The following is a 27,448-nucleotide window of genomic DNA, read 5'->3' on the forward strand; positions in this document are numbered from 1 at the left end:
GTTTGCCTACGGTCTGTGTTGGCCAGAGAGGACAGACACCTGTTCTGAGACAGATGTGGATGCTGAGCCCTCCTGCTGGCTTCAGTTTCCTCCGTGTTACAGGGGAGGCCTCTGCTGAGGGAAGAGAGGTGGTGGGATGGGGACTGGACAAGAGACCAAGGTCTGAAGTGTCTTTAAGAATGGAAGGGGTTGCTGGACCTTCAGGGCTGCTGCCCTGCTCTGAGAGCCAGCCTCCTTGAGTCAGTTTGTAGAGCTACCCATCAAGGGCGTGTACTCGGCAGCATTTAGCAGCGACGACATCGGATGGCGGAACCGACCGGGGATGAGGTCCTGCAGGGTCAGAGTGATGGAGAAACGACCAACCACGAAGCTTAGTGCCAAGTAGAAAGGATGGCAGGGTTCAGTCAGGAGACTAAAGCCACCAGGGCCCGGGTGGCCTACTGGTCTCAGCAGAAAGTGGCCCAGAATGAAGAGGGCAGGGGCCGATGCTTTGGCCGGAGGGAGAATTTCTCACTAAGGCCAGGTAGCTACCAACTCAGGAGGAGGGAGGGGCACGGTTAGGTCTGTCGGAACGTGTCTGATACACTCGTCTTACTGAATAGCACAGCAAGATGCTGGTCTTGGGGCACACGTCAAAGTGCGTGATGAACTCCGCAAAATTCAGACCCAAATGGAGACTATGGGTGTGCTCTAATATGAACGTTAGTGACCGAGACTTACATTTTCTAACAGAATATTCAGGGGAGCCTGCGTGTTCCCTCCTCAGGAGTACGGAATGGGAATTTGGATTACATGTCCAAAACCTCTCTACTATCCTCCCTTCTCAATTCCATCAAAGTTTTTGTAAGAAACATCCTTAGAAACGTCTGTCTTACCCTCCTTCAAGGAGAGGGGCTGTAACTTAAATGTCTTTGTGTCCACAAGAACCCACACATGGTAGGAAACAGATTCCAAAAAGGGAAGTAAGCAACAGAAGGTCATACAAAGAGCTAACACCCAGATCAGTTCATTCCTAAATCCAGCATTCTTTCTTATGTAACCCTGAAGTCCTCACCTGGGCTTTTGAAGTTTTTGTTTGTTTTGAGGGGGTGTTGTTTTTGAAACTACATTAGATTCTGAGCTCACCCCTATGTCCCTGGCAACTCACCAGAGGTTCCTTACTACGAGGTTCACCAGCTGGACCCACCAAACCATCTTTAAGGCTGCTTGTGGCATCTTTATTTTGCATTAACAAAGATACATCCTGGCTCCACAGACGAGCTTAGAGAAAATCCTTGCCTAGTAAAGAAATTTCATGGGACTTTGTCACATGGAAACATTAAATCATCTTTCTGCCTACTAAAAGCAGGGCAGAAACACGCTTTAAAGAGCAAATAGGTGAGAAGAGTCAAGAAATTCCAAATTCCACTGTTTGGTCACAGCATACAGTCCTTGAGTGTGTTCTTCTGTATTGTTCGTTCACTGTGTTATCTGAGACTTCCCAATGCAAGGCGAAGCTTCCCATGAAGAGATTCTGGATCTTCAACGTACTGGTATCAACCACAATGCCAAGGCCCCAGGAAATACGTGATCTAAACTGGGTGGATTCCACACAACTTTTAAAAAGAAAAGAATTTGTCAATCTTACGAAATTTCATGGTTTTTTTGTTGTTGTTGGCAAGAAAATTCTTTTCCAAGTTGAGATAACCAGTTTTTTCTTCCTCCTTCTTCCCACTAATTCTCCTCCCTAACACATATATACACAATCAAACACTTCATGTTTGAGGCCAATTTCACCGCAGGTAGAACCTTAACATTTTCAGCAATGATCTGTCCCTCATGCCTGCATGACCTGATAACCTTGGCAATGAGAAAAAAGGGCCATTTCCTTCTCTGAAGTGTAAGGTACAGTTTGAGCTAGTTTTAAGTACTAGGAGGCCAAAGGAAAAAGGAAGTATTTCTTCATCTTTCCTGCTTCTATTACTGGTTCGCTACAAAGGGATAAACCGCTTAAGAAATCAACGGTGGGGAAAATGTCTGGTGGCCATCGCTGGACTCTTGATGAAAACAGAGAAAGGTGAAATCTGCAGGAATCACTTCTTCTACTTCACGCTTTCTGAAAACACTATTCTCAGCAATTTAACAGGCTAATCACACCACTGGTGAAGTTATTTGAGGCCAGTTCTTTATTTTATAGAGAGCAAATGCACATTAGAAACTGTTCTGCAACAGGTTAAAAGTGGCTCTCAGATCAATTACCAAAATCTACCTTTACTTGGTTACCACTTAGAGTTGCCACCAATGTGAATGACAGGGCAGGGGGGACCTGAGCCCACACACAATTTTTTTAATTTTTTAGATGTAATGCAAATAACCATACCTAACATTCTTTCAGAAAACAAAAGAAATGCAAAACATGCTCAAAAAAACAAGAAATCAAGTTATACTTTTCATAAGGCACCACCAAAATCCCTGGTAAATTAGAGTCCATATTATATTTAAGTGTCTCAGTAACAGGTAAATAAACATGTAAGAGAATAATCAATAGGTCTTGAGGCTTACAAAAGACATTCCTGTTTAGATACCTTGGAGTATTGCAAAAGTAAGAATAAGCAGGACACATCTTTAAAAACCCGTCACATCCTTTCCCAGTGCACATCATTCGTTGCATAGTGGTGACTGGATATGATCCAGACCAAGAGAAGACTAGAATTCCAAAATATATTAATATCCATTCTTTCCTTCTCGTGCTGTAAATACTAAATGCCATGGCACATCCACATCCAAAGTAATGATATGCCTTAATTAAAAACAAAAAAGGTGGGATCTCAAAAGGTAAAAGGCAAACCAATTGCCTACTTTTAAAAATTTATACTTAAGGACATACTGCAAAAGCAACTTTTTACACACATATGAAGCTAGTTCATATGTAAACCTTTACTGAACCTGGTTATGTGTGGGACTTTGCTTAATTTTCCCACAATTTTCAAATCCCACTTCAAATTGCCACTTTCTCCTTAAAAAGTGGATAATCCCTCCCTTTGAAAGAAGGGCTTTCTCAGTTTTCCCTTTCACCCTCCTACTTTAAGCACTGGCTGATATTTGCACAAATGCACTGTAGAATTAAAATATTGCCAAGTAGGGAGTTTCTCTTACATCCACTGAATTGCATCAGAATCTAAAAATTAAGAGAAACAAACAAGCTGACATTTCTTGGACACGTGTCGAAGACAAAAGTAGAGAAGTGAAGCACAGGTGAAATCATTCTCATCTCACAGGTCAGCCCTCGCTGGGGTTTTGATTATTCAAGTACATCGCGGGCAACCCAGGTTTCACATCTGCCGTTTCAATTATCTGAAGCGTGACGTGCAGTAGCTGTTGTTCCATGATGCCCACGTGTGAGTCAGGAAGAGCTGGGAGGCAGCAGCTCGGGAAGGAGCCTGGCCGTGCATCTCCACACATCTCTGCGGGGTCACTACGGGCAGCGAGGCCAACCCCGGCTGGAAGGACCACGAGACAGCTGTCATTGCACTTGCGTGGTTCCAAGGACCTACTCTTGACCTACCAGTTTTCATCTTCCTTTCTATAACCTTTGCCAAAATGGTTTTTAATGAACGTAGTGAGAAATACCTTTGAAAGAATTAAGGAATAAGTTAAAGAACGAGTGGTGAAGAATTGCGACTCTGAGGAGATAGGAAGGGTAAAGAAACATTTTAAATCAAGTTTTAATATGAAAGGTTACAATACCGCAGAATGGAGTTAAGTTGTAAAATAAGTAATTTCCTCTAAGTCAAAAAAAATCATCATTTCTTTAACAGATGAATCTTAGTTCACTCATTACAAAATTACACATTTCTATATATTTTTCTTTTCTCTTTCTTTTTTTTAACTGTCTCTCATCTGTTCTCAACCTTTGGTCTAAATGGTCAAAAGTCAGACCAAATCCTCTGTGACTTTCAAATAAATACAGAAAATCCCACAGTATGAATTAAATGATATATTTGAGTTTCAAAATGTCCGAAGATAAACAGGGAGCTAGCTATTCATGGTTGGAGACTGCCTTGCGTTTTTCTCTCAGTCAAATATGCAGGCAAATACCTATTATGAACATAAATTGTTCCCTAAACAGCCCTCTATCCATCCACCACACTACAGGTGGCAGAGCACCTTAGCTGTCTTTCTCAGCACCTCATGCCCCTCCACTGGTAGCTGAGGAATGAAGGAAAAACAAGGTATTTTTAAATGTATTCCGGGCAGCCATCACTTAAGACTGCATTCAATTTTTAACCCACAAGCACTTGCGAAGACTTCTACAGAGAAGACCGAAAGGCAAAAAACATTGTGCTTTCTTCTATAATATCAACCAGATGAAATTCTTAACTAAGTAGTAATATCTTTATGTATTGAGAGACTGGCAAAATGATAACTTATGAAACTGGTTACTTAGTTACCTTGTAATTTGCATTGAAATCTTAAATCATACACACACTTGAGATGAGATTTTAAGACCCATGCACACCAACACTTACGAACCTCTTAACAGGCCAAGACACTCAAAATGTTACGTGATATTAAGGGAGAAGTGACTAAAAAATAGGTAGTAGAACCATAGAGAAAGCATTTCCAGAAACTGGATTTTATAGGAAAGGTTTCGCTTTTTTTAGTAAGATGCCTTTTGAGTTAAATCTCATACCCACGCAAACTGTGACTGGACAGTACATTTCACTTCTAGTTACTAGAAGACATTTCTTTAAAAGAGATCGGGGCAAAAAGGGAAGACAAGACTAAAAGCTGCTCTCTGGGCCCACCCTGCTCCCCCCTTTTAAAAGGAAAACTGATGAATTTAAGTCAAACCACAGATCTTTAAACTAAAATAAAGGGACACAGGATAGTGAAGACAAAACACCATTTTTAGTTTGTTTGGTGGGTTTTTGGGTTTTTTTGTCCTAAAAAAAAAAAAAAAAAAATTAGTCCCCTTCTAATAAGAGTTTCCATACAGCTTACCTAACACCTTCACAAGGACACAGAACACAACAGGAGGGAGAACACAGCACCGTAGTTCCAAACTTTCACGTACAAAACAGAACTACCATCACAGATACAGTATGACCAGGTTTCCCCACAGAAAGGGACAAGTCCCAACACACCAACGAAATATAATTACCTATTTGAACAAAACCAACATGGAAGATCTGGTCAGGCTAGGATGGAGAAGGAAGTGCTAACTCCTTGTACTACAAGGAAGGAATGGGATTCCTTTATTAAAAAGCAAGACGAGAAAGCAAGCCCCCAAATGGATTTTTGATGCTGAAACTCTGTCATAAGCTGCTGGTAACGGTAAATATATATATATATATTTATATATATATATATTTATATATTCATATGTGTATATTAAAAAAGGAAAAATAATCTATTTATAGAACAGTCAGTAGTCAGAGACATTTAGAAAAAAGTAAAAACAAGTCCTTTTTTCTTTTTTTTAAAAATGGATTTACTAAAACAACTTTGTCACCAGAGGTACTTTAAGCCCACGTCTTCTGATGAAGCCACGTGCTGTGCGACAGCATCTGCCGTGGGCCACAGTCAGAAACGGCCAGTCCTGGAAACCACAGCCAGTGGGGGCCGGACTGCAAGGCAAGAGCTGTTATTTGCTGGTCTTGCTCGGGGCCATGCCTGAAGCCTGGTGGCACCTGGTGCACTTGTGAATGAAGGGTTCCCCGAAAAGCAGGCACCGCTGTGGCTCAGTCAAACATTCTGACTTGTCTTCTTTGCTACCGCAGAAGCCTGGATCCACGTACCTGCTCTTCTTTAAAATGTAGAGCCAAGACAGCAAGACTTCTCAAAGCCAAAAAAAGGCTCCTTGCCTTGAAATAAAATCTCTTCTTCCCAGAATCCAATCTAGTCAGACTTCTGAACTAGATGCCATCCTCCTCCTTAGGAAGATGAGGTGATCTGCCTCTCAACTGGGGTTTTCTTCTTGGTACAGACAAGCACATGGAGCTGAGGTCTACAGGCTGTGCCACTACCCATGGCCTCTAACAGGACTAACTTCAGCCCTGGCCCTCTCCTAGCTGGATGTGTAGGGCGTCAAATGCCAGGGCAGAGCGGAAGGAAACTGCTACTCTACTCCTCTCCCACTGGCCTAACTAAGGAGATCCAAGTCATCAGCACCTCTGGATGGTGCTGGCTGCAAACCTCTAACTAGTACCGACTGGCCAGAAGCTGCATCCTACATGCCCTGCCAGCACACCAATGCACTAATGCCAGCCAGCCACCCTAGAGCTCAAATGTCTGGCCTTAATGTGACAAGCAATCTCAGAGGAGACACGAACTGAAACACCGGCTGCTGGACCAAAGCAGACACCCTCGGCACAGATGTGCTGACAGAGAACGCAGATCCCACGTCCATGCAAAGAGGAAGTCGGCTGGGAGGACTTGCTCAGAAGGCCATTCGTCTTTGGAAGCAACATTCTGAGTGGATCTAAACCACTCTACTGACTAAGGTCTCTGTGTGGTCCGTTTTCCCCCATGTCCCAAACTAACCCAGCATCTGCTAACTGGTCTCTTTAAGATCCTCCACTGGTAGTTTGTAGCTCATTATGAAAGAAGGAGGTGGTGCTGGACCTGGGCTATCCGGCCCCTGCTTCTTTGCACAGTTTGTACAGATGTAATCTTCATTTTCAGCCATTTCTGGAGATACACCCACACAAACTTGGTGAAACCACTCATCACAGCCACCATCACACTGCACCCAGTCTACCTGTTGGAGACAAGATCAGGGAATGTTTAGGTTACATACACATTAAGCCTGGAATACAAGCAAACCAAAGAGCTTTCTTGGCTTAAATGAAAGCAAATAATTGGGATGCCCAGAGACAGACAATGACTTCTTATGGGGTTATTTTTTAAAGAAAGAAGCTGGGAAGTTAATACCCCCAAATTATTTTTTTCCATAATATGTCCACAAAATTAGGCCTCTTAGGTACTCCATTACCTCATAAATACCTGGGGCTCCTTGTGAGGCAGAAACATGTTTGAGAAAATTTGACAAAAAAGGAACTTCTAATAGAGCAGCCAAGTAGTTTTAGCTAATATTAACAATTTCTAGGCTCTAAGACAATGCAATTATCAATCAAGAAAAGAAGAGTACAACAATGTGAAGGCAATCCTGTGTATTAGCTTTATTTCAAAGAGATAAGCCAAAGTACTAAGAGCATTAAATACCTTTTTAGAAAAGCAGTCACATAGGCCACTTTTTAAACTAATATTTTTTATTCTTCTCTTCTTCCGTTACAAATACAACTCCCTATAAAAAGTTAGCAAATATCAGAGGTCAAATCTTACAAATTAACCAATTAAAACAGTCAAAGACACAGGTCAATAGCTCACTCTGAGGTTTAAAATTAAAGTCTGGGTAACTGATAGGTCAGTGGCAGATGCCAGGCAAGCTTTGACCCTTCAGAGAACACTGTGATTATAGGAGGCTAGAAAAGGACTATTGTTTGGTGACTTTAAGCCTGGGGCATACAGTTAACAGTGCGGTGATTTGGGGCTTTCCTATTTGGCAGCTGATTGCGGTAGTTTTTACAGCTATGCCACAGCGGATTAGAACCTTTAAGATAAAAAGAGCTACTTGCCCTTCTCTCCCCAGTACAAAAGTTGATAACTTCACTAGCAACGTCGAAGTCACTTACAACAATGAGCTTTGCCAGAAAACAGGGCAAAGTATGGATTATGAAGTGATCAATTAAGTACTTCAGTACAGCTTATGAGAAAGAACAGAGGAAGGAGGTTTGGGCTAGGGAAACGAGTCTCAGGAAAAGTGAGTAGTTTTCAAAATCAGTGTCCATATACTATAAAACTTATCAGAAGTGTGGTACTCCTGTTAGTAGTTTCCAGGTTTTTAGTAAAGGGTGGGAGAAATCATTTGTCAAAATAATCTTTTTGCTTCCACTGTTCCTAGAGTTCTGGTGTAAAATTTGAGGCAAGTCATTTAATCTCCCTAAGGCTCCATTTCTCCATCTGTAAAATGGAGATCAAATCTTGCTCACAGGATTATTTAGAGGATCAAGTAAAATAATGTTTGGCAAGACACCTGGTCCACAGCCTGGGACACTGAAGGCACTTTTTAAGATCACAGTCTCCTGGCTCTACTCACTATCCTACTTTCCACAAAACATTCTGCACCTTCAAGTAACTGCCTGCGGCACCACTTGCATCAGAATCAGCTGTTGCGTCTGTTAAAAGTGTAGCTGAGACCCGTCCCAAACCTACAGACTCAGAATATCCTGGGGGACAAACCAGGATCCTGCACTGTGACCAGCTCCCAGGTAATTCTTCTTTTTTCTTTTTTTAAGGGAACGCTATTTATTTATTTTGGCTGTGTTGGGTCTTCGCTTCTGTGCGGGGGCTTTCTCTAGTTGCGGTGAGCGGGGGCCACTCTTCATCGCGGTGCGCGGGCCTCTCACTATCGCGGCCTCTCTTGTTGCAGAGCACAGGCCCAGTTGCTCCGCGGCATGTGGGATCTTCCCGGACCAGGGCTCGAACCCGTGTCCCCTGCATTGGCAGGCAGATTCTCAACCACTGCGCCACCAGGGAGGCCCCCCAGGTAATTCTTAAATATTCTAAATTTGACCATCGCTGGCACTATGTGATCCTGCTTTCTGTAAGTTCGGAGTGACTTAATTACTTCCTAACATAAATTTTGGTTTTGTTCTGCAATTGTTTGTGTGATATTTAGCTTCTAAAGTCTGTGCAGTGAAGAAAATAACTGATCTAAATGTCCCTGCTGTGGCAAACTGTCCAGGAGACAGAAAAGGGAGACAATGACTCAAAAATACAGATGCTACCAGCAGGTGAAGATTTATAAAGTGCTAATCTGACGGGGGTGAGCTCAGCCCAACTGTCCGGCTATTTGGAGCTGGTCAGCAGAACTGGGAGAGCTGTGCTTCTCTGGGCCGCCCAGCCTGGAGGTGCCACCCTGGTTATGACACCCCTGAGTCAACAGGTAACTACTCCTGCCTCCAGTTATCTAACCCAGTCCAGCCCCCACTGGGTAAGAGTGTTACCAATTCACCACTATTTGCTGCCGAGAAAAGCGGCCCCATGTCTTTTAGAATCTAATTGTGCACTACACGCCCTGGCTTCCGGTCTCCCAAAATCACATCTATTGCGGTCTTTCAAATAAGGAAGACAACATTTCCTTTCGTGATTTTGGCTAGAGGTCCATTCCTAAGCCCAGCTCTCCCACCATCCCAAAAAAGTATATAACTTTTCTTGAGATGCTATCCCAGCCTACATGTTACACAACAATTTACCCTAATAATCTAGCAGGGAAAAAATAGCCCTCTTGGACTTCCCTGGTGGCGCAGTGGTTAAGAATCCGCCTGCCAGTGCAGGGGACACGGGTTCGAGCCCTGGTCCGGGAAGATCCCACGTGCCGCGGAGCAACTAAGCCCGTGCGCCACAACTACTGGGCCTGCGCTCTAGAGCCCGCGAGCCGCAACTACTGAAGCCTGTGCGCCTAGAGCCCATGCTCCATAACATGAGAAGCCACCGCAATGAGAAGCCCGCGCACCGCAACGAAGAGCAGCCTCCGCTCGCCACAACTAGAGAAAGCCCACACGCAGCAACGAAGATCCAACGCAGCCAAAAATGAATAAATAAATAAATTATTTTTAAAAAATGGCTCTCTTTACGAATATCTTCCTATCATGTTCATCTACTTACAATCAAAACCCAGTTCTACTTTTGTCTGGAATGTCAACTGAATCTGCAGACTATGAAGTAGCCTGAACACTCAAGAACAAAGCATTTGGCTAACTGCATAGTAAGTTCTAATAGTCACTTCCCCTTTCAGTATTTCTGGGAGATATACTTATCAAACCAAAAAAAAGTAATTACTGAAAAACTTCACAGCAATGAGCTGTTCAGATATTAACTGATAAGATATTTAACTATAGTAAAAATAGCGTACTGGGTTTGGATTGGGGGAAATGTGTGCTTAAATGAGAAATATAATGTTAGTTTGGCATTTCATGTTTTGCTATATGGTTTCATATTTACACTTAAGAAAAAATATTTAGCACATTATATTTTGTTCATTTCTTAGCGCATATTACTGCACTGGGAAAAAAGAAAGCCTCGTGATTTAGTGACAGTCTTAGCTTAGTTACGCACCTGAGCTCTTTTTATTTTGGCATTCAATCTCTTTTGCACCGAAGTTTCTTGCAAAAGCCAGGTTTCAAAATTAAAACAATTTAATCAAGTATGACATATGTTCACAATCCCCGTGTATGTTTTTTTTGGTGATCTTAACAATAAGTAACCAACCCTCCCAGTCTGCCCAAGATTAACAGGTTTCCCAAAACACAGGAATTGCGGTGCTAAAACCAGGAAAGTCGCAGGCAAGTTGGGACAGTTGGTTACCCTATCATAACATCACCAGTTTGTGTGTGTCTCTGCGTGTGTCTGTGTCTGTGTGTCTCTGTGTGTGTGACTCCCTCATTTAGGTAATCCAACCTTTGATTACCTATGCTAAAAGGAGATATGAATGATAAAGCCACTGATAACGCAAATACTTTCGCTGAGACAACTCTCCACAAAAATCTTTTAAAGTCAGAGTGGCTGGAACTTCCCTGGTGGTGCAGTGGTTAAGGATCCACCTTCCAATGCAAGGGACACAGGTTCGAGCCCTGGTCTGGGAAGATCCCACATGCCGCGGAGCAACTAAGCCCGTGCACCACAACTACTGAGCCTGCACTCTAGAGCCCGTGAGCTACAACTACTGAGCCCGTGCACCACAACTACTGAAGCCTGCGCACCTAGAGCCCGCGAGCCACAACTACTGAAGCCCGCGTGCCTAGAGCCCACGAGCCACAACTACTGAGCCCACGTGCCACAACTACTGAAGCCTGCGTGCCTAGAGCCCACGCGCCACAACTACTGAAGCCCGCGCGCCTAGAGCCTGCGCTCCGCAACAAGAAGCCACCGCAATGAGAAGCCCGTGCACCGCAACGAAGAGCAGCCCCCACTCGCCACAACTAGAGAAATCCCGTGCGCAGCAACGAAGACCCAATGCAGCCAAAAATAAATAAATAAATTTATTTATTTATTTAAAAAAAAAATCAGAGCGGCTAACAAATAGTAAAAGTGAGAGACAGAAGTTTATAAACATAGTTTCTCTTTATTTATCGTGCCGAACTTCTTAGGGAGGTAGTAATGGGTAAGGAAAAAGCCCATAGTAAGAAGGTTAAAAAAAAGTAAAGGGAAAAAAATCTATTTTTATAAGTAAGATTAAATATTTATTTTAATGCAGAAAAAATGTTACTTAAATATTAGCTTGAAAGAATTTGCTCCTTCAAGTTAACTCGTTTTACTCTTGGTACCAATAAGATTGAATGAAAGTGGCAAAGTTCACGGAGAAAAAGATTCTGAACCTTAAAACTAATTTTTTGAAAACAGTTCTTCATTATTATTTTTAAAATTAATTTCAACTTGAATTTGATAATGATGGAAGAGATAGTTTTGGTTTTTTTTAAACCTTTTACATTTTCTGATAATATTTTTCTTTTTTCTTTCTAAAACATCTTGAAATTGAAGCTAGGTACATTTAAGTAATCCTTCAAAGTTTTCTCAATCTGCACATTTTTAGGTAAAAATAATAGTAATTACTAGTTAGAATACATTTACCTAAATATAAATGAACCCAAGAAGTAGTGTGGGTTTTTCGCTACATGATATTTAAAGAACACAGACTTCCTTAAAAAACATTTTCTTGTCATCCTTTTGTTCTGAAGATGCGTACCATGCATTAATTTGTCTTCCTTTAGAGAAACACTATACTTCAAATTGAGAAAGCTGTAAAATTCTTTACCAAGTTTCTAAAGAAACACACCTTCCATTTAGTAAAACTGGTGTCAGAAACAGCCTTGGAGAACCATAAAAATTGCAAAACAGAAATGACGGACAAAATGTTTATAATCTGAAATAATTTGTTTAAAATTAAACACATTATAGAAATACATCATTCATAAGTTTCTTTCATGTAGCTATTGACAGGTTAAGGCACACTTGCTCACCTGTGTATGTGTTCTGACAATTTTTGTACTAATCTTAACAAATTAATGTGTACAAATCTTTGTATGTTTTAAACAATAGACATTTTCTCTAAATATTCAGCTAAATCTACTTCTGCTCCATCAAAATGTAGATAACTTTCCAGATTTTTTTTTTCTTGGCCACGCCATGTGGCATGCAGGATCTTAGTTCCCCAACTAGGGATTGAAGCCAGGGCCCCTGCAGTGGAAGCGCTGTGGAGTCCTAACCACTGGACTTCCAGGGGATTCCCCTTTCTAGATTTTTTTTTTTAAATACCTATAATGTTAGGAGCAAATCTCAGGGTTCATCTAAAAATAATGATCACATCTTAACGCTTAAGTTGCATTTTTGGTTAACTAGTGCTTTCATATAGATGATCTCACCTTACTCCTTGACCACCCTGAGAGGAAGCAGGACATGTGTTAACAATTTTATGGCAGATGAGAAAAAAACTGCCTGTAGTGTTTATATGCTACAGGAAAAGAACAGGGATAGCAGATGAACTGAACTGTATTTTAAATGCTGAACAGAGGAGAGGGGAGAGGTTATTAAGTGAAAAGGAGAAAAAAACAGAAAGGTTCATGATGGACATAAACACTGTAGGAAGGATGATAGGAAAGCTTGAAAAAGAAACATATCCTGTTGCCAGTCCTCCAGCCGCCATACAATTAGTTAAAGGAGGAAGAAAAGGGAGAAGGTCCTGCCAACACTAAGCTGCTAATACTTCAGACCCAAAGAGAAAGAGCTAACCTGTCATCAGCCTCTTTAATAAACACATTCAGATGAGAATAAATTCAAATGAAAGATAAAAATAATACACGCAAAAAAAGATAATAATACACGCACATATAATGTATCTACCAAAATACTTATAATATAGAAAAATACTTACGAAACTAATAAAGCAGATACAAAAGTGAATAGACAGTATGACATGATATAAAACAAACTATACAGGAAAAGAATTGGAAGGAAACACACTAAAATATTTACAGCTGTGGTCCTCAGAAAGCTGGACTATGGGATATATATTTTACTATATATTCATTTTCCAAAAGTGAGTAGAAAACCTTTAATAAGTATAATTTAAATACGCATCATTTAGTTTTGCACTGTGTTTTTGTACTTGCATCTCAGTTACCGGAGGGGTGGGGATATTAGCGGAGAGCACCTGGTCTGGGAGCCAGGGTTCTACTTTTGGTTTTGCCACTAATGAGCTCTGTGACTTTGGTCACATCATTTATCTTCAGTCCTGGCTTCATCATTTGTGAAATGAAGAGGCTGGACAAGGTGACCTCTTCAAGCTCTAACAAGTATTTAACTGAGGAGGAAAGTAAGGGAATAGTGATGCAGCTGTGTTTATTGTTTATATATTCAAATTGAGGAGCTATTAAAATTCTAAACATCAAGTGGTGTAAGGAGATAATAAAATTAAAACCATGAATTTACTAATAATCTTGATGGGAACACTACAATAGATACCTTCAGCCATTTAATGAACTAGGATTTTTCATAAAGTCCATCCGTCTTTCTCAGAAGTTTATAACATCAATTATTACCTTAAGAAAGACCATCCTATCCTTGCTAATATTTAAAATTGAGGGCTGACATTTTAAAAATAATACCTTTAAAGGTCTTTATTTTTTGCAAGAGATGTGAAAACGATCATATGCTATTTAGGAGAGTATACATAGGGCTGGGTGTGGATAAGACACAGACCAAAAGGGAAGATTTAAACCCCTAGTTTTAGGTCTTCAGAACTGAACTCAGTGCAATTTGCCACAGCTCTTAGGATACTGGCCCAGGACTTTTCGGGCCACTGTGGCTAACTGACAAGATGTCTAGTCCCCCGAGGCACCCTGCAGGGAAGGGACACGACTGCTCTGAGCCCTGCTGTGCCCACGCCCGAGACGCACTGCTCCTGGTACCACACAGCTTCTCTCCGCTCGGTCAGGACGACCACCACGTATACGATTTCTAAAACACAACATTTCTTCCACTAAGAGCCTCATAACTGAAGATGTTTCTAGAAACTGAATTAAACATGTGACGTCACAAGGCCAAACAGACCATGATTACCTCAAACCCCGGTGTGCCCGGCCGCTGCTCCACGTCCCCGCGCCCACTTGGCGGGCGCAGCTAGACTCACCTTGTCCTTGCAGGGCCTCTGGCAGTTCTGCGCGGCACACACAGCGTTCTCGTCGTCGGACTCCTCCGCTCCTGACCAGTCATACTTGGAGGGGATGTCCAGCACCTTCTTCTCTCTCTTCTTCTCCGAGCTCTCCTTCACAAGTTCAACTTTGGCTGCAGCAGCCTTCTCCTTCTTTTTCTTCCTCTCTTCTTCTTTTGCTAGTTTCTTGGCCAGTTTGTTCAGCTCCTTTGATTTTTCTGCACTTAATTTTAATTTCTTCTTTTTAGGTTTATCCATTTTCTTTAGCTCCTTGGACTTCTGCTTTCCTTCGCCAAAAAGCTGTTCTACTTTTTCTAGCTTCCGTTTCCGTTTCTTCTCTGAAGAGTCCTTTCCTTTTATTTTTAATGGTTTCTCTTCCATGCTGTCATCCTTCAAAAGTATAAAAATAGAAACAATTTTAAAGCAAGACATTTAAAAACTGTTTTATTCTCTTACATGAGGTATCAGGAATAGGCAATTTCATAGAGACAGGAAGTAGCATATGAGTTACCGGGGCTGGAGGGAGGGAAATGGGATTTATTATTTAATGGGTACAGAGTTTCTGTTAGGAATAATTTTAAAGTTCTGGAAATGGATAGTGGTAATAGTTGTATAATATTATAAATGTAATTAAAACAACTGAATTGTATACTTAAAAACAGTTGAAATGATAAATTTTATGTTGTGTACATTATACCACAATAAATATTCTGAAGATATTTTAAGAAGGCAAATATAATATTCAAAGAAGATAACAGCAGAAAATAATGGCAAGCCCTAAATAAAATATCTGACTTATTTTTAGCTTATCAGAGGGAAAAAAAGGCAAAAAAAAGTGTCTGCATATATTAATTTAGTCTGTAGCACCTCTACGTAACTGAGATGAAAACATACATAGAAAGCTAAATGTATACTAAATAATTATGTAACAACTCTTCGGGTCTCCACTTACCAGTACTAAAGTTCTTTATTAACTCAATAAATCCTTGGTGGTTAAGAAGTTATCAAAACTGTCAGCAAAACACAAAGTTTTATCCATGATCTCATTACAAAGGGTATGTAGTGACTCTCACAAGAAAACAGTTGCTGTCATGAAGCAAAAACACTTGCCTTTTGTTTTCAACTGTCTAATATTGTTGCTATTTATGTGCCAAGGTAGTAAACGTTAAAGATTTTAATAGTAAAAGTGTGTCTAGTAACAGAAAGAACAAGGGGTAAGGTAGAAAAAGAAATATTGAAAAACATAAGTTTGATAATTACTTAAGAAGTAACACTTGAGAATTTATTTTCCCACAGATTCGATACTGGAATATCTTCGACAGGAACCTCAGAATCTGCAGATTCGTAAAGAACACTGGGTCACAAGTGTCTTAAGTCTATCACATCTTGAATAAGATATTTAACTTCTCAACACTTTGTGTTTCCTTATATGTAAAATAAAGATCAGATGAGATAACGGATGTGAAGAAAATGCTCTGCAACTGGAAAATACTATCTAAGTTAGGCGCCCTCAATCTGACTTCCAAACCAGAGACAAACCACAGTGCACCAGGCGTACCCGTGTCAACTGCTGCTGGCAGTGTACCTTCCGCCTCATGGAAACAGTCATGGAAAAGAATGATGAAAAGGATACTGGCGTCTAATGCCAGCGAGAGAAGCCAGGTCTCTGTTTTTACTCCACATGTGACCTCAGGCAAGTTTCTACGTCTCTGACCCTTACTTTCTTCACAGGTAGAATGAGCTAAATACTCGCCATGTCTATCCTTTCCCCCTCCCCCTCAGGATTAGGGTGAGGATGAATGAGATCGTGGATAGAACAACATGTATAAACTGTATAAACTAGAAACTGTGTGATTTGTAATTGTATAAAAGTGTGTGGACTCCCCCTCCCACCCACTCCACTTCTATTTAACCATTGCCTTGCTTCCTGTTTTCAACCACTATATTGCCCCCTGCCTAACTTTTGGGCCTTTCACCAGTGTGAGTCTGGGCTAAGGAAGTTGTTCTCAACTTGTGAATTACAGTACCTCCCTTTCTTTTCAGCAGAAATGGCCTTTTTAAAAACTGAATATTACATAAAATCTCAATAAAGAAAACCACAAAGCAGAACTACTTTGGGTTGATGAGAAAGTAGGACAATCAGAGCACTACCCACCCAGCCACCCCTTGCGGCAATCTGTGGTACCTCCAAGGAACTTGGACATTCTAATTGGTTTTAAAACCACTGTAAGTAAGCTTCAAATCCATACCTCCATGATATGCAGGAACCTGTCTTCAGAGGGTGGGTGTGTGGCCTGCAAAATCCGCCATATGTGTTGAGTCTCATCCAGAGACACCTCCAGGAGATCGCCAACCATCATAAGTTCTTCCAGCTGGGCTTTAGCTCCAGGCGATAACTCTAGCACCGGAGGCTCCAAACTACGGGGCACCAGAGGGCTCTTCCGAGGTTGCTTCCTTGGGGTGCTAGAACCTTTCCCCCAAAATATAAGACAAAAAAAATGAAAACTATTGAAAAAATGTAATGTTTTGAAAGTAAATATTTAGAGGAATGGTTCCTCCTCCTCCAGCATTTAACTTAGAAGTTTGAGTTCACTGCATCAGTATGAAAGTGAAAATAAAATTTTTTAAAATACAGAACAGAAAGACCTAGAATTCTAATGACCACTCTAAAAAACTGGCTTAGAGTAAAAAAAACAGGTTCCTTATTGATTCTTTACCTTGTGATTGGAGGGGAAGGGGAATGGGAGAGAATCTCCTACCCCATGCTCTCTCCGTTTCAGAGAATACCAAAAGATTAAGCATATAACTGCCCCATATGAATAATACCTGCTTAACAAACAGCAATAACATGCTGTTCTATAAAATCCTGAATTTTACTGTGAAGAGAGAAATACTCTCCTTTTTCCAGAGGTGTGACCTAAAGCAGTCTGACTTATTTTCACTAGGGACAAAGAAAGTGAACATAATAGAGAAATTATTTACCAAGGGATGAAAAACTAACAAAGCTTTCCAAAACCAGAATGAATATTCTTAAAAAGCAGCAAGTTCCTCAACAACCGGTGATAAACAAATAGAGGATAAATAACTACCTATCAGGGATTTGATAAAAATAAAATGGGACTAGAATGGGACCAGATGGCCTCTAAAGTCCTTCTAATTAGGATTCAATAATTCTATGGAAATTTTCAGGTTATGACCTAATGACGGAAAAATGCTAACAGAGACGGGCTTTGCTCCAAAGCCGCGTTTTCTCAGGTTCTATCGCATTTCACTGCCAGGATTTGTACTGGAAGCGAGACTCAGTATGGTTTCAGGCTTCTCTCCTCCACACCGCCACCAAGGGCCGGAGTACCTTGAGAACAGCTCTTCGAGGCGGACGAGTAAGCATGCTCAGCACAGAAGGAGGGCGCCGTCCACATGTGCGTGACCACCTCCTCGGACTTGATGGGGATCTCTTCATCACAAAAAAGGCTGGGCTCCAGGCTGCTGGAGGACTTCACACTGGCTGTGTCCTGTAGAAGAAACGAAGCAGGCATGGAGAATTAGAAACAACTTATCCCGCGACAAGAACCTAAATACAGGCTTTCAGGTTAAAGTTTCTAATATAACACAGTATATATATATTAAAATAAATAAATAAATAAAAGATCTTAAAATTAAATATATGGTATTTAGTAAGATAGAAAAGGTCCATTGGGGAAAAAAACAGAAATCACCACAGTTTCAAGCCAAAAGGGAAAGAGTAAAGCTCAAAAGTAATCCTCAGAGATAATAAACATACAAGAAAATTACGATTACGTAATCAACTTACTACAGTCTACAACTCATAAAAACTCCCGTAGCCACAAGTTAAGGAACTTTGACCCTTTGAGAAAAAATAAAATGGACTTAGGAGGGGAATAAAGGTTTAGATGTCACATCTTAAGGACACAAATTTAATCCTCTCTAAAGGTTTTCAAACCTAGATGCTTACCAACTGCTCTTAATATAATAAAGAGCCTGACAGTATTCGAGCTATACAATTCTGACAAGTCTAATTAGGGCTCAGACGATCCTCCCCTGTAGTTAGGGGAGAATAACCCACAAGTACAGCTTCAACGGTCACAGTGCAATCAGGGAGACAGAAATCACAAGAAGTTCAACAAGGAGAATTTAATAAAGTGAACTCGTTAAATGTACATTAAAGTCTTGAAAAGGCAAAACAGAAACACCAAAGTAACACTAAGATAACTGCAAGAAAAGAGTTGCCATCTCTAAGGGTTGAGGTAACAGAGAAAAGGAGTGGGGTTATTAGAACCAAGCAGCTCAGAGAAGGGGCCTGCAGAGTTGGGACCCAGACCTCTGAGGAGGAAGTGCTGGTTCTGCTATCTCTAACAGGACACGATGTGGCTGGCTTCTGGAGTGTGAAAAAAACATCAACTAGAAATTGGAACCAGTTGCCACTGCCAGGGTAAAAAAACAAAAATCAAACAAAACCCCCCCAAAAACGAAAAACAATTGTACTTCAATGATGACAGGAATGGAGAATAAAACAGGGGAAGGATCAACTCCCTTCTCACTGTGCAGGCCTTTTAATTTTCTCTAATGCCCTTTGTTGGCGGGGGGAGGGGGAGGGCAGCAGGCAAAGGATAAATGTGTAGAGCTGGGGTTGGCAAACCACAGCCTGCGGGCCAAACCCAGTTGGCTGCCTATTTTTTTGTTTGGCGTGTGAGCTAAGAATAGTTTTTACATTTTTAAAGAGTTGTTATTTGAAAAAAAAAAAAAAAAAAAAAAAAGGAGGAGAAGGTGTAACAGAGACCAAATATGGCTTGCAAAGCCCAAAATATTTACTTTACGTTATATATCTATAGAATATCACTACATATAATGTATGCTAATATATACATATATTACTTTACAGAAAAAGTTTACCAAGCCCTGGTGTAGAGTCCCAGACCTACCATCACCAAGCAGAGTATAAATGAGTAGCTTAGGAGACGAGAGACAACAGCTCAATGACTAATGCAACACCTGATTTTCTTTGTAGGGTGCATGAGAGGAAGGTCTATTGTTATCACGAGCCTATCCTTAATTAAACAGGATACTTACAAGGTTTCATAAGAAGATTCTGGAAGACAGTGTCACTCACTGAGAATTTAGGAACAGCGCAGTTCACGTAAGTCTTATTTCCTATTGAATGTAAGTCTTAAAAGGCAACAGATAGGAGAGTACTTTCGTACTCACCTACTGCAGTCCCCAGATGCGTCATCTCACTGACTGCAACGTTTTTTTTCTAACCTTGACTCTACTCATTTCATCGTAACTCATGCAGGAAACTTTCTGTTAAGCTTCCAAACTAGGAAGGAAAGTGATCAGAAAATAATGTTTGAGGACTTCCCTGGTGGCGCAGTGGTTAAGAATCCGCTTGCCAATGCAGGGGACATGGGTTTGAGCCCTGGTCCGGGAAGATCCCACATGCCACGGAGCAACTAAGCCCGTGCGCCACAAGTACTCAGCCTGCACTCTAGAGCCCGTGCCACAACTACTGAAACCCGCACGCCTAGAGCCCGTGCTCCGCAACAAAGAGAAGCCACCACAATGAGAAGCCCATGCACCGCAACGAAGAGTAGCCCCCGCTCGCCGCAACTAGAGAAAGCCCGCGTGCAGCAACGAAGACCCAACGCAGCCATAAATAAATAGACAGATAGATAGATACATAGAAAATAATGATGGAAAGTAAAGATAGGTAAAAATAAATTAAAAAAAAAAAATTATTTCCCCAGGGTGAAGTATGAAATATGAAGAAGTACTCATTGACTTTGGTAAGTTAAAGAGGCATTGTTAGCCCCAGAGCAATCACTGAAAAAAATAAAAAATAAAAAGGGGTATAGGTAAGAAGCCAATAAAGGAAATAAAATGAAACCTTAAAAAAATTGTCGGGACTTCCCTGGTGGCGCAGTGGTTAAGAATCCGCCTGCCAATGCAGGGGACACAGGTTCGAGCCCTGTTCCGGGAAGATCCCACATACCGCGGAGCAGCTAAGCCCGTGCACCACAACTATCGAGCCCACGAGCCACAACTACTAGCCTGCATGCCACAACTACTGAAGCCCTTGCGCCTAGAGCCCGTGCTCCGCAACAAAGAGAAACCACCGCAATGAGAAACCCGTGCACCACGACGAAGAGTAGCCCCCGCTCGCCCCAACTAGAGAAAGCCCGCGTGCAGCAACGAAGACCAAACGCAGCCAAAAATAAATTAAAAAAAAAAAAATTGTCAATTAACCCGAAAGAAGGCAGGAAAAAGCAACAGAGGAACAAGAACAGAAAAAAATGAAAAATAAAGATGGTCAACTTAAATTCAACCACGTCAACAATTACATTAAATGTAAATGAACACCCCCAATTAAAAGACAAAGATTGTAATACTGCCTAAAAACCAAGATTTAACTATATATTTTACAAACGCATATATATGCAGAATGACACACCAAAAAGAACCCTACCACATGTGCTGTCTACAAAAGACACATTTTAAATATAAAGACACAGATAGGCTGAAGGTAAAACAACTGATAACAGCAAGCTTAAACAAATTACTCTTCCTAAGAAGGAAAATTACAGTTCAGTCCCACTAATGGCAAATATGCAAGAAAGAAGGAATGGCTTCTCAGTGAGAAATGTGTTTCACACACAGATCTGTCACTCCACCTTATCTGATATTAGCAGGACTAAAGTCGCAGACAAAATCTACTCTATAGTGAGTCCCCTACATACGAACGAGTTCTGTTCCGAGAGCACCTTCCTAAGTCCAATTTGTTCGTAAGTCCAACAAAGTTAGCCTAGGTACCCAACTAACACAATCGGCTATATAGTACTGTACTGTAATAGGTTTATAACACTTTGCACACAAAAACATAAAAAACAAACAAACACACACACAAAAATTTTTAATCTTACAGTACCTTTTTAAAATACAGTACCTTGAGAAGTACAGTAGTACCAGCTTTTACGCTTGCTTCTGGACATCCTGGGCTTGAAATAAAGATACTGTACTACTGTACTCTATACAGTACTATACAGTAAAGTACACAAAAGCACAACCACTTGTAGATCCCACATGCCGCAGAGCAACTAAGCCCATGCGCGGGCTTAGCTGTCACACACGTGACAATGTACGTCACACACGTGAACAAACTTAGGTGATTGGATACACAAATGCATGTTCACATCTTTCAAAGTTTGCAACTTGAAGGTTCGTATATAGGGGACTTACTGTATTTCCACCAAAGCTCAAGCCACCCAAGTATTAACAAGCATAGAGAGGAAAAAAAAATGAAAGAATCCAACTGCTTAACTTGCCTTTCTGTAAATTCAGCAATTACCGGGATAAAAAAAGAACTTCCTGGGAGATAATACCTACTACTATTTTATACCCTCCTTTCTGGTGTGTAATTCTACACATGTATGCATTTGAAAAATATAAACTGTAATATGGATAGACAGTTCCAGTAAAGGTAAACACTATGCCTTAAAAGGAAATAATCATATGAATATCTGAAAGGTTATCCCAGACACAATCACAAAACGTCTGTGACAGACTTTGTTTCATTAAATATGTATTTTCCTAACTAACAAGTTTCTTGAATTGCTGGCTCAGATTATTTTAGTGATCACAGGGTATCACATGCAAAATGAAGTAATCAAACAATGCAAAGCACAAACTGTTTTAAACATTTCAATGCTATGATAACTAAGATCAAATGACTGATTTTATTTTTCTTTATAATTACCTACTCTTCATCCTAAACCAGCAGGGGCTCTTCATCCTAGCAAAGATATTAAATTTGAACTATTTTAAGGATGATTTCATGGTCACAAGCAGGGGAGATCATATAAAGGGAAAAATCACCAAGCCAACTGCAAATAAACTGGCAAGTAAGATTTTCATTACACAATCGGTGCTTGCGCTATAGGAAAATCCTCAAGAGTATAATATTTTTAGTGCAAAGATACCACCGTCAAGGTAAATTTGACCTTGAATTACCATGTCTTGCCACCATTCTTCCACTGTCCTAAGCTGTCAAATACACTGCTAACATTATAAAATCCATAATCTTATTTTTCTACCCTGCCAACACCCTCTCCTCAGACTGTAAGCTAAGACCCCCATATATATTTTGCAAACAAAGGACTACTCCATACAACCGTATCAACCACTGCTTTGATCCCTAGCCCTGAAATCATGTAATACTTGTGATGTTTTGTTTTCATAGGTTACCAATCTGCCTCCAAGCAAAGTCCATCCTGTTTAGCATTTCTAGGGTACTGGTTGATACCTAATGTGCCAGAAAGATAACAACCCAGGTACTGAGGGCCTCTAAGCCACGGCAAACAGGCAATTCTAGCACTGGCTAACTTATATGTGGAGTGGGCAGCATTCCCTTTCAGCTGCTCCTGGTCATTCTACCAACTTTATAAATAAAGATGGTCATTAACCACAAGGATAACAAGGTGCTTAGGAACCTTATTATTATTTTCTAAATTAATTAATTAATTAATTTTATTTTTGGCTGCGTTGGGTCTTCGTTGCTGTGCGCGGGCTTTCTCTAGTTGCTGCGAGCGGGGGCTACTCTTTCTTGCCGTGCGCAGGCTTCTCATTGCAGTGGCTTCTCTTTGTTGCAGAGCACGGGCCCTGGAGCATGCAGGCTTCAGTAGTTGTGGCACGTGGGCTCAGCAGTTGTGGCTCACGGGCTCTAGAGCACAGGCTCAGTAGTTGTGGCACACGGGCTTAGTTGCTCCGCAGCATGTGGGATCTTCCCGGACCAGGGCTCGAACCCGTGTCCCCTGCACTGGCAGGTGGATTCTTAACCACTGCGCCACCAGGGAAGTCACTTCGAACCTTATTTTAAATGTTAATTCAAATTTCAACTTTTCTCAAGTCTTTAATTCATGTAATTTTTAAAAATTCCCTCATTAAAGCATCCCCTTGATCCATTTTTATCTTGAGAAAAACATTTTCCAGCGGGTAATTTACAAGCATCTATGATGGATGGTTTAACTTTATATCCCGGGAGTTCTAATGCTGATGGTATTCATGCTCTAAGAATGAGCTTACCTAGTACGCTGAAAAGACAAAGGAAAAGACAGTGAACAGACTGGGAAAAGAATGCACCCTAGTTTTTTCATACATCAGAGTACGAACTCCCCGGTTACAGGCATAGATGCTAAACATTAGCTCAACAAAGAATAATACAAAACAGATCAAGAGATTAACTGTAAGCTGGCAGAGTGTCTGCCTAGATCATGATGTCATTACTAGACAAAAGACAAAGGTCTTGGGCCTGACACAAAACAACAATAAAAGGCCAAAAGGATCCAACACAAAACCTTGCCAAAACCTTCCCTTCATCCCAGTGTGGTGTCATTATCAAAACAATCATATTGAGGGCAAATACTTTGTTCTAGCTGTGACTGTAACTCCACAAATTCGAACCATGGGCCCAAGTATAACCCATCCCTGAACATGACATGCTGTCTAGCGCCATTCAGATAGGAGATCAGAGAAAAAGACTCGAAGCAAAGCTAGAATGGGATTCTTAAAACTACAGAGACTTTAACAACCCAAAGGAAAAAACAATGAAATCAGCCACGGAAGTTTTCAATAACTTAAATGTATAATTTTTCTAGTCCCTCTAAGCCACAGGGGGTTACAAGGTGAGGAAAATAAATACAGATTTTTAAAAATTCCATCCTTTAAAAAAAAAATTGAGTTTCATCAATCTATATTTTTTTCGGAGCACTGAAAAAATGCTATCACCATAAACTCAGGATAGACAGATGACTAGCTTTCTCTTCCACTTTCAGGCTTCAAACAGCAGCGTTGAACAGCTTTTTTAACAAACTCAGCGATCGAGTACGCATGCACGCAGCCTGTCCCTGGGATTACCTTTGTGTCGTAGCCGTACGCCTCCCGAATGTCTGCGTCGGAGTCTGTCTCTTCATCATCATAGTACACCGTTTGCCGAGGGGAAGAAGATACACTGCTCGCCACCCGGTTAAAGGCGGACTGCTGGAAACTAGGTAAGTGTCCCTAAACAACAAGCAATCCCAAGGTGAGCAGAGAGACACACTAAAAAAACATGAGTAATTAATGTATGCTTAAGACCACCAAAACGTAACAAACCTGCAAACTGGCTAACAGAATTCAACACTTAGTACAGATCAAATTACTTGATTATAACGCTAAGGTCCACCCGAATGATATTTCCAGGTAATACTTCACTGAAACGACCTTACGTATATACCCAAAGAAAATCCTATGGGTGTACGTGCAAAGAGGAAATTACGCGTAATACAGTTGCTGGCAACTTACTGTTATTTTCCTAATCTACTGGTAAGATAGATTTGATTTACTACTTACACACTGACAAATATTATCCCATGAAACAGGAAAAAAAAGGAAATTCTAAACTTGCCTGTAAGTCTGGATTGGCAGCGGCTTTTTGGAGCTCTGCGCTGATGATCTTTTCCGTTTTCTCCCGAGCTGCCTGCTCCACCATCCGCTGGCTCAACACAGAGAGCTTGGCCAGGGCAGAGGACAGCTCACCTGTGGCCAGGGCTTGCCGGGCCCTGTCCTGCCAACTCATTGCACGTTCTGTCAGACACTGAAGGGCCTCTCCTTCAGGCAGCCGTACAGGCAACTTCTGAAGGGATACCAGGAGGGACAGAATAGTCTCTAGCCTCGGTCTTCGAGACCGCATACAGAGAGGGCAAAGGAATTTTACTTCTTTAGCCTGCCAGCTAGACCCTTTCTTCTGGGAACTTGACTTAGGAAGAGGAACACAGCTGTTATGAAACCAGTCTTTGCAGAGCTCACACTGGAGCATAAACCCACTCGCTGTCTTGCGGCAAATGCAAAATTTTACTTCTTCTATGCGGTCTACCATTGTCATCTTGGCTAGGTTGGCTGCTCTGAGGGAATGCATGGCTTCAATCTCTTTTTGCTCCCGTTCTTTGAAAACTGCCACCTGTGTACAACAAACATTTAATTGAAGGGAGTCACTGCAAAATACTCCAAAAGTACCAAATCTTCAAGGCTAAGGGATCACCTCCATGTTGTAGCCTCACGGGGACAGAGTACTGTCTTTTTTTTTTTTTTTTTTTTGGCCACACCGCACAGCATGTCGGATCTTAGTTCCCCGACCAGGGATCAAACCTGCCCCCCTGCACTGGATACACAGAGTCTTAACCACTGGACCGCCAGGGAAGTCCAAAGCATTGTCCTTTTTAAAAAAAAAAATCAATAATTTCTTAAAATTTGGGGCAGCATGACAGTTTCTGTGCGAACATTCCTCATCTGCAAAATTCACAAGTATTCACAATTCACATCAGTAGAGTACTTTTTAATTCTTCTATAGGGTGCAGTAGAAAGATGGTATGCCTTGAAATCAAGCAGCCTTGGTATGAGGCCTGGCTCTTGCACTTAATAGACTCCTGATCCGGGTTACAAGTTTTCTGAATCTCAGTTTTCCGAAAAATTAGAATACTACTAACCTCTTTTTGCTGTTTTAAGGATTAAATAACATATGGAAGTGCCTAACTTGGTGCCTGGCACAAGATAAACATTCAGTCAATACTGACTCCTCATCCCCTTGTAATTCATTCTCTGGGGGAAAGTTTGATACAAATCAATTTTTATTTCTTTCTGGGACTTTCCAACTTATGTAGAAGAAGAATAACAAAGCCTGATGACTAATTATAACAAGGTTTTATGTAACTCATCTCAAAAAAGTATATAAAAACAAAATTTAATTATTATGAATATTGTCAAGGCATTTTCTTTTTAAACTCTGGTAGCTTTGAAGCAATTCTGAAATAATTTCCAGTGCTATTTTTCTGGCAAGACTAACTTATTAGGCAGGCTCTCTAACAAGAAATTATTTCCATCGGCCTCAAAACAGGATCATATGTAGGCAGAAAGAGCCATATGAAGTCACTTAGTATATGCGATTCACTACTACTACATATTGCCCAAACTCATTTTATTTTCTACTTCCTCAGTCTCCTTGTAATTGTAACATATTCCTCCTACTCTCCAATAAAACCCATAATTTTAATTAGCTACAAACATCTTATTGCACACTCACTATACTACCGAATGCTACTAAAAGAGGTAGACACTGCAAATAGCAGCTGCTGTCAGTCAGCTGGTATAAGTCCTTTGAAAAGCACAATAGCACTAAGCACCAAATGCTCTGAAATTCTAGCCCAGTAATCCCATTCCTAAGAGTCAAGTGTAGGCAAATGATTTGAAAAAAGGAAAAGGCTATACAAAGAAGTTCACTTTGCTATTATCCGTAACAGCGAACACCTAGTAACAACAAAAATGGTCAATATCAGAAAAGTGTTCAGCAAATTATGGATAATCTGATGGAATATTAGACGACTATTAAAATAACAATAAAGAAGAGAGATGGAAAAGACAATGTTAGGGAGAGAGAACAGTAAACTTTTTATATACTTTGATTCCAAATATTAAAAAAGATGTGAAATATGTATAACCATAAAGCCAAAGATAAAGTACACAAAAATAAAAATAATTAAGAACATAAAAAACAGTGATTCTGCTAATATCTTCACAGAATTCTGTATTCACCAAACAAATTCAAGATGCACTACATAATTTCTTACCACTGTGGCTGTATCTCTGGTTTCCTCCAATCCCTCCTCCAGATCACTCAGAGGTTCAAGGTCCAGATCCTTTTCTTTTTCTTTTTCTATTAGTTCTTTTACTTTTTTCCTTCTATTTTTTCCACTCCCATAAATACCGATGTCAGTTCGGGGACTAAGCACCTACAAAAATAAAACCAAATATGAAGCTCTGGTTTAAAAAAAAATCTCAAAACTGAAAATAATAAAATGAACCATTTACTGACCACTCACATGTCCTAGACACGTTCTTATGAACTTCATATGCATTATCTAATTCAAAACTCCCAACAAGCCTCTGAAGTAGGTGGTATTATCGGCACTGTACAAACGAGGGAAACCAGTTCAGAAAGGCAACAACTTGCCCACAGACACAGGGTTAGCACTAGGAAGCCAGTCCTCAAACATGAAAATATCTTACTCCAAAGTCTATGCTCTTAACTACTATGTTCAACTGTTCAACATGAAAAGGGTAATGAGTATTGAAATTTGTGCTTCTCGCTATTCACAA

The 27,448-nt window shown here is 40.7% G+C and overlaps 1 protein-coding gene across 4 annotated transcripts in view; it reads right to left on the reverse strand.

Moving 5' to 3' along the window:
- Nucleotides 1-3,856: 3,856 nt before the first annotated feature.
- KDM5A (lysine demethylase 5A) overlaps nucleotides 3,857-27,448 on the reverse strand; it is a 78,834-nt gene continuing 55,242 nt past the window's right edge. For 3 of the 4 annotated variants that reach the window (XM_061205952.1, XM_061205950.1, XM_061205953.1), the window contains 7 exons: nucleotides 26,920-27,081; nucleotides 24,705-25,256; nucleotides 24,176-24,319; nucleotides 17,604-17,763; nucleotides 16,501-16,733; nucleotides 14,231-14,641; nucleotides 3,857-6,742 (listed from right to left, as the gene is read on the reverse strand). In XM_061205952.1, coding sequence (XP_061061935.1) covers nucleotides 6,536-6,742; nucleotides 14,231-14,641; nucleotides 16,501-16,733; nucleotides 17,604-17,763; nucleotides 24,176-24,319; nucleotides 24,705-25,256; nucleotides 26,920-27,081 — 1,869 coding nt within the window. In that variant the 3' untranslated portion in view covers nucleotides 3,857-6,535. The remainder of the gene's footprint in view (nucleotides 6,743-14,230; nucleotides 14,642-16,500; nucleotides 16,734-17,603; nucleotides 17,764-24,175; nucleotides 24,320-24,704; nucleotides 25,257-26,919; nucleotides 27,082-27,448) is intronic. The other variant, XM_061205951.1, reaches the window with a different exon arrangement.

Source organism: Eubalaena glacialis, chromosome 11, assembly GCF_028564815.1.
Source record: "Eubalaena glacialis isolate mEubGla1 chromosome 11, mEubGla1.1.hap2.+ XY, whole genome shotgun sequence".
In the NCBI taxonomy this organism is placed as follows: Eukaryota; Metazoa; Chordata; class Mammalia; order Artiodactyla; family Balaenidae; genus Eubalaena; species Eubalaena glacialis.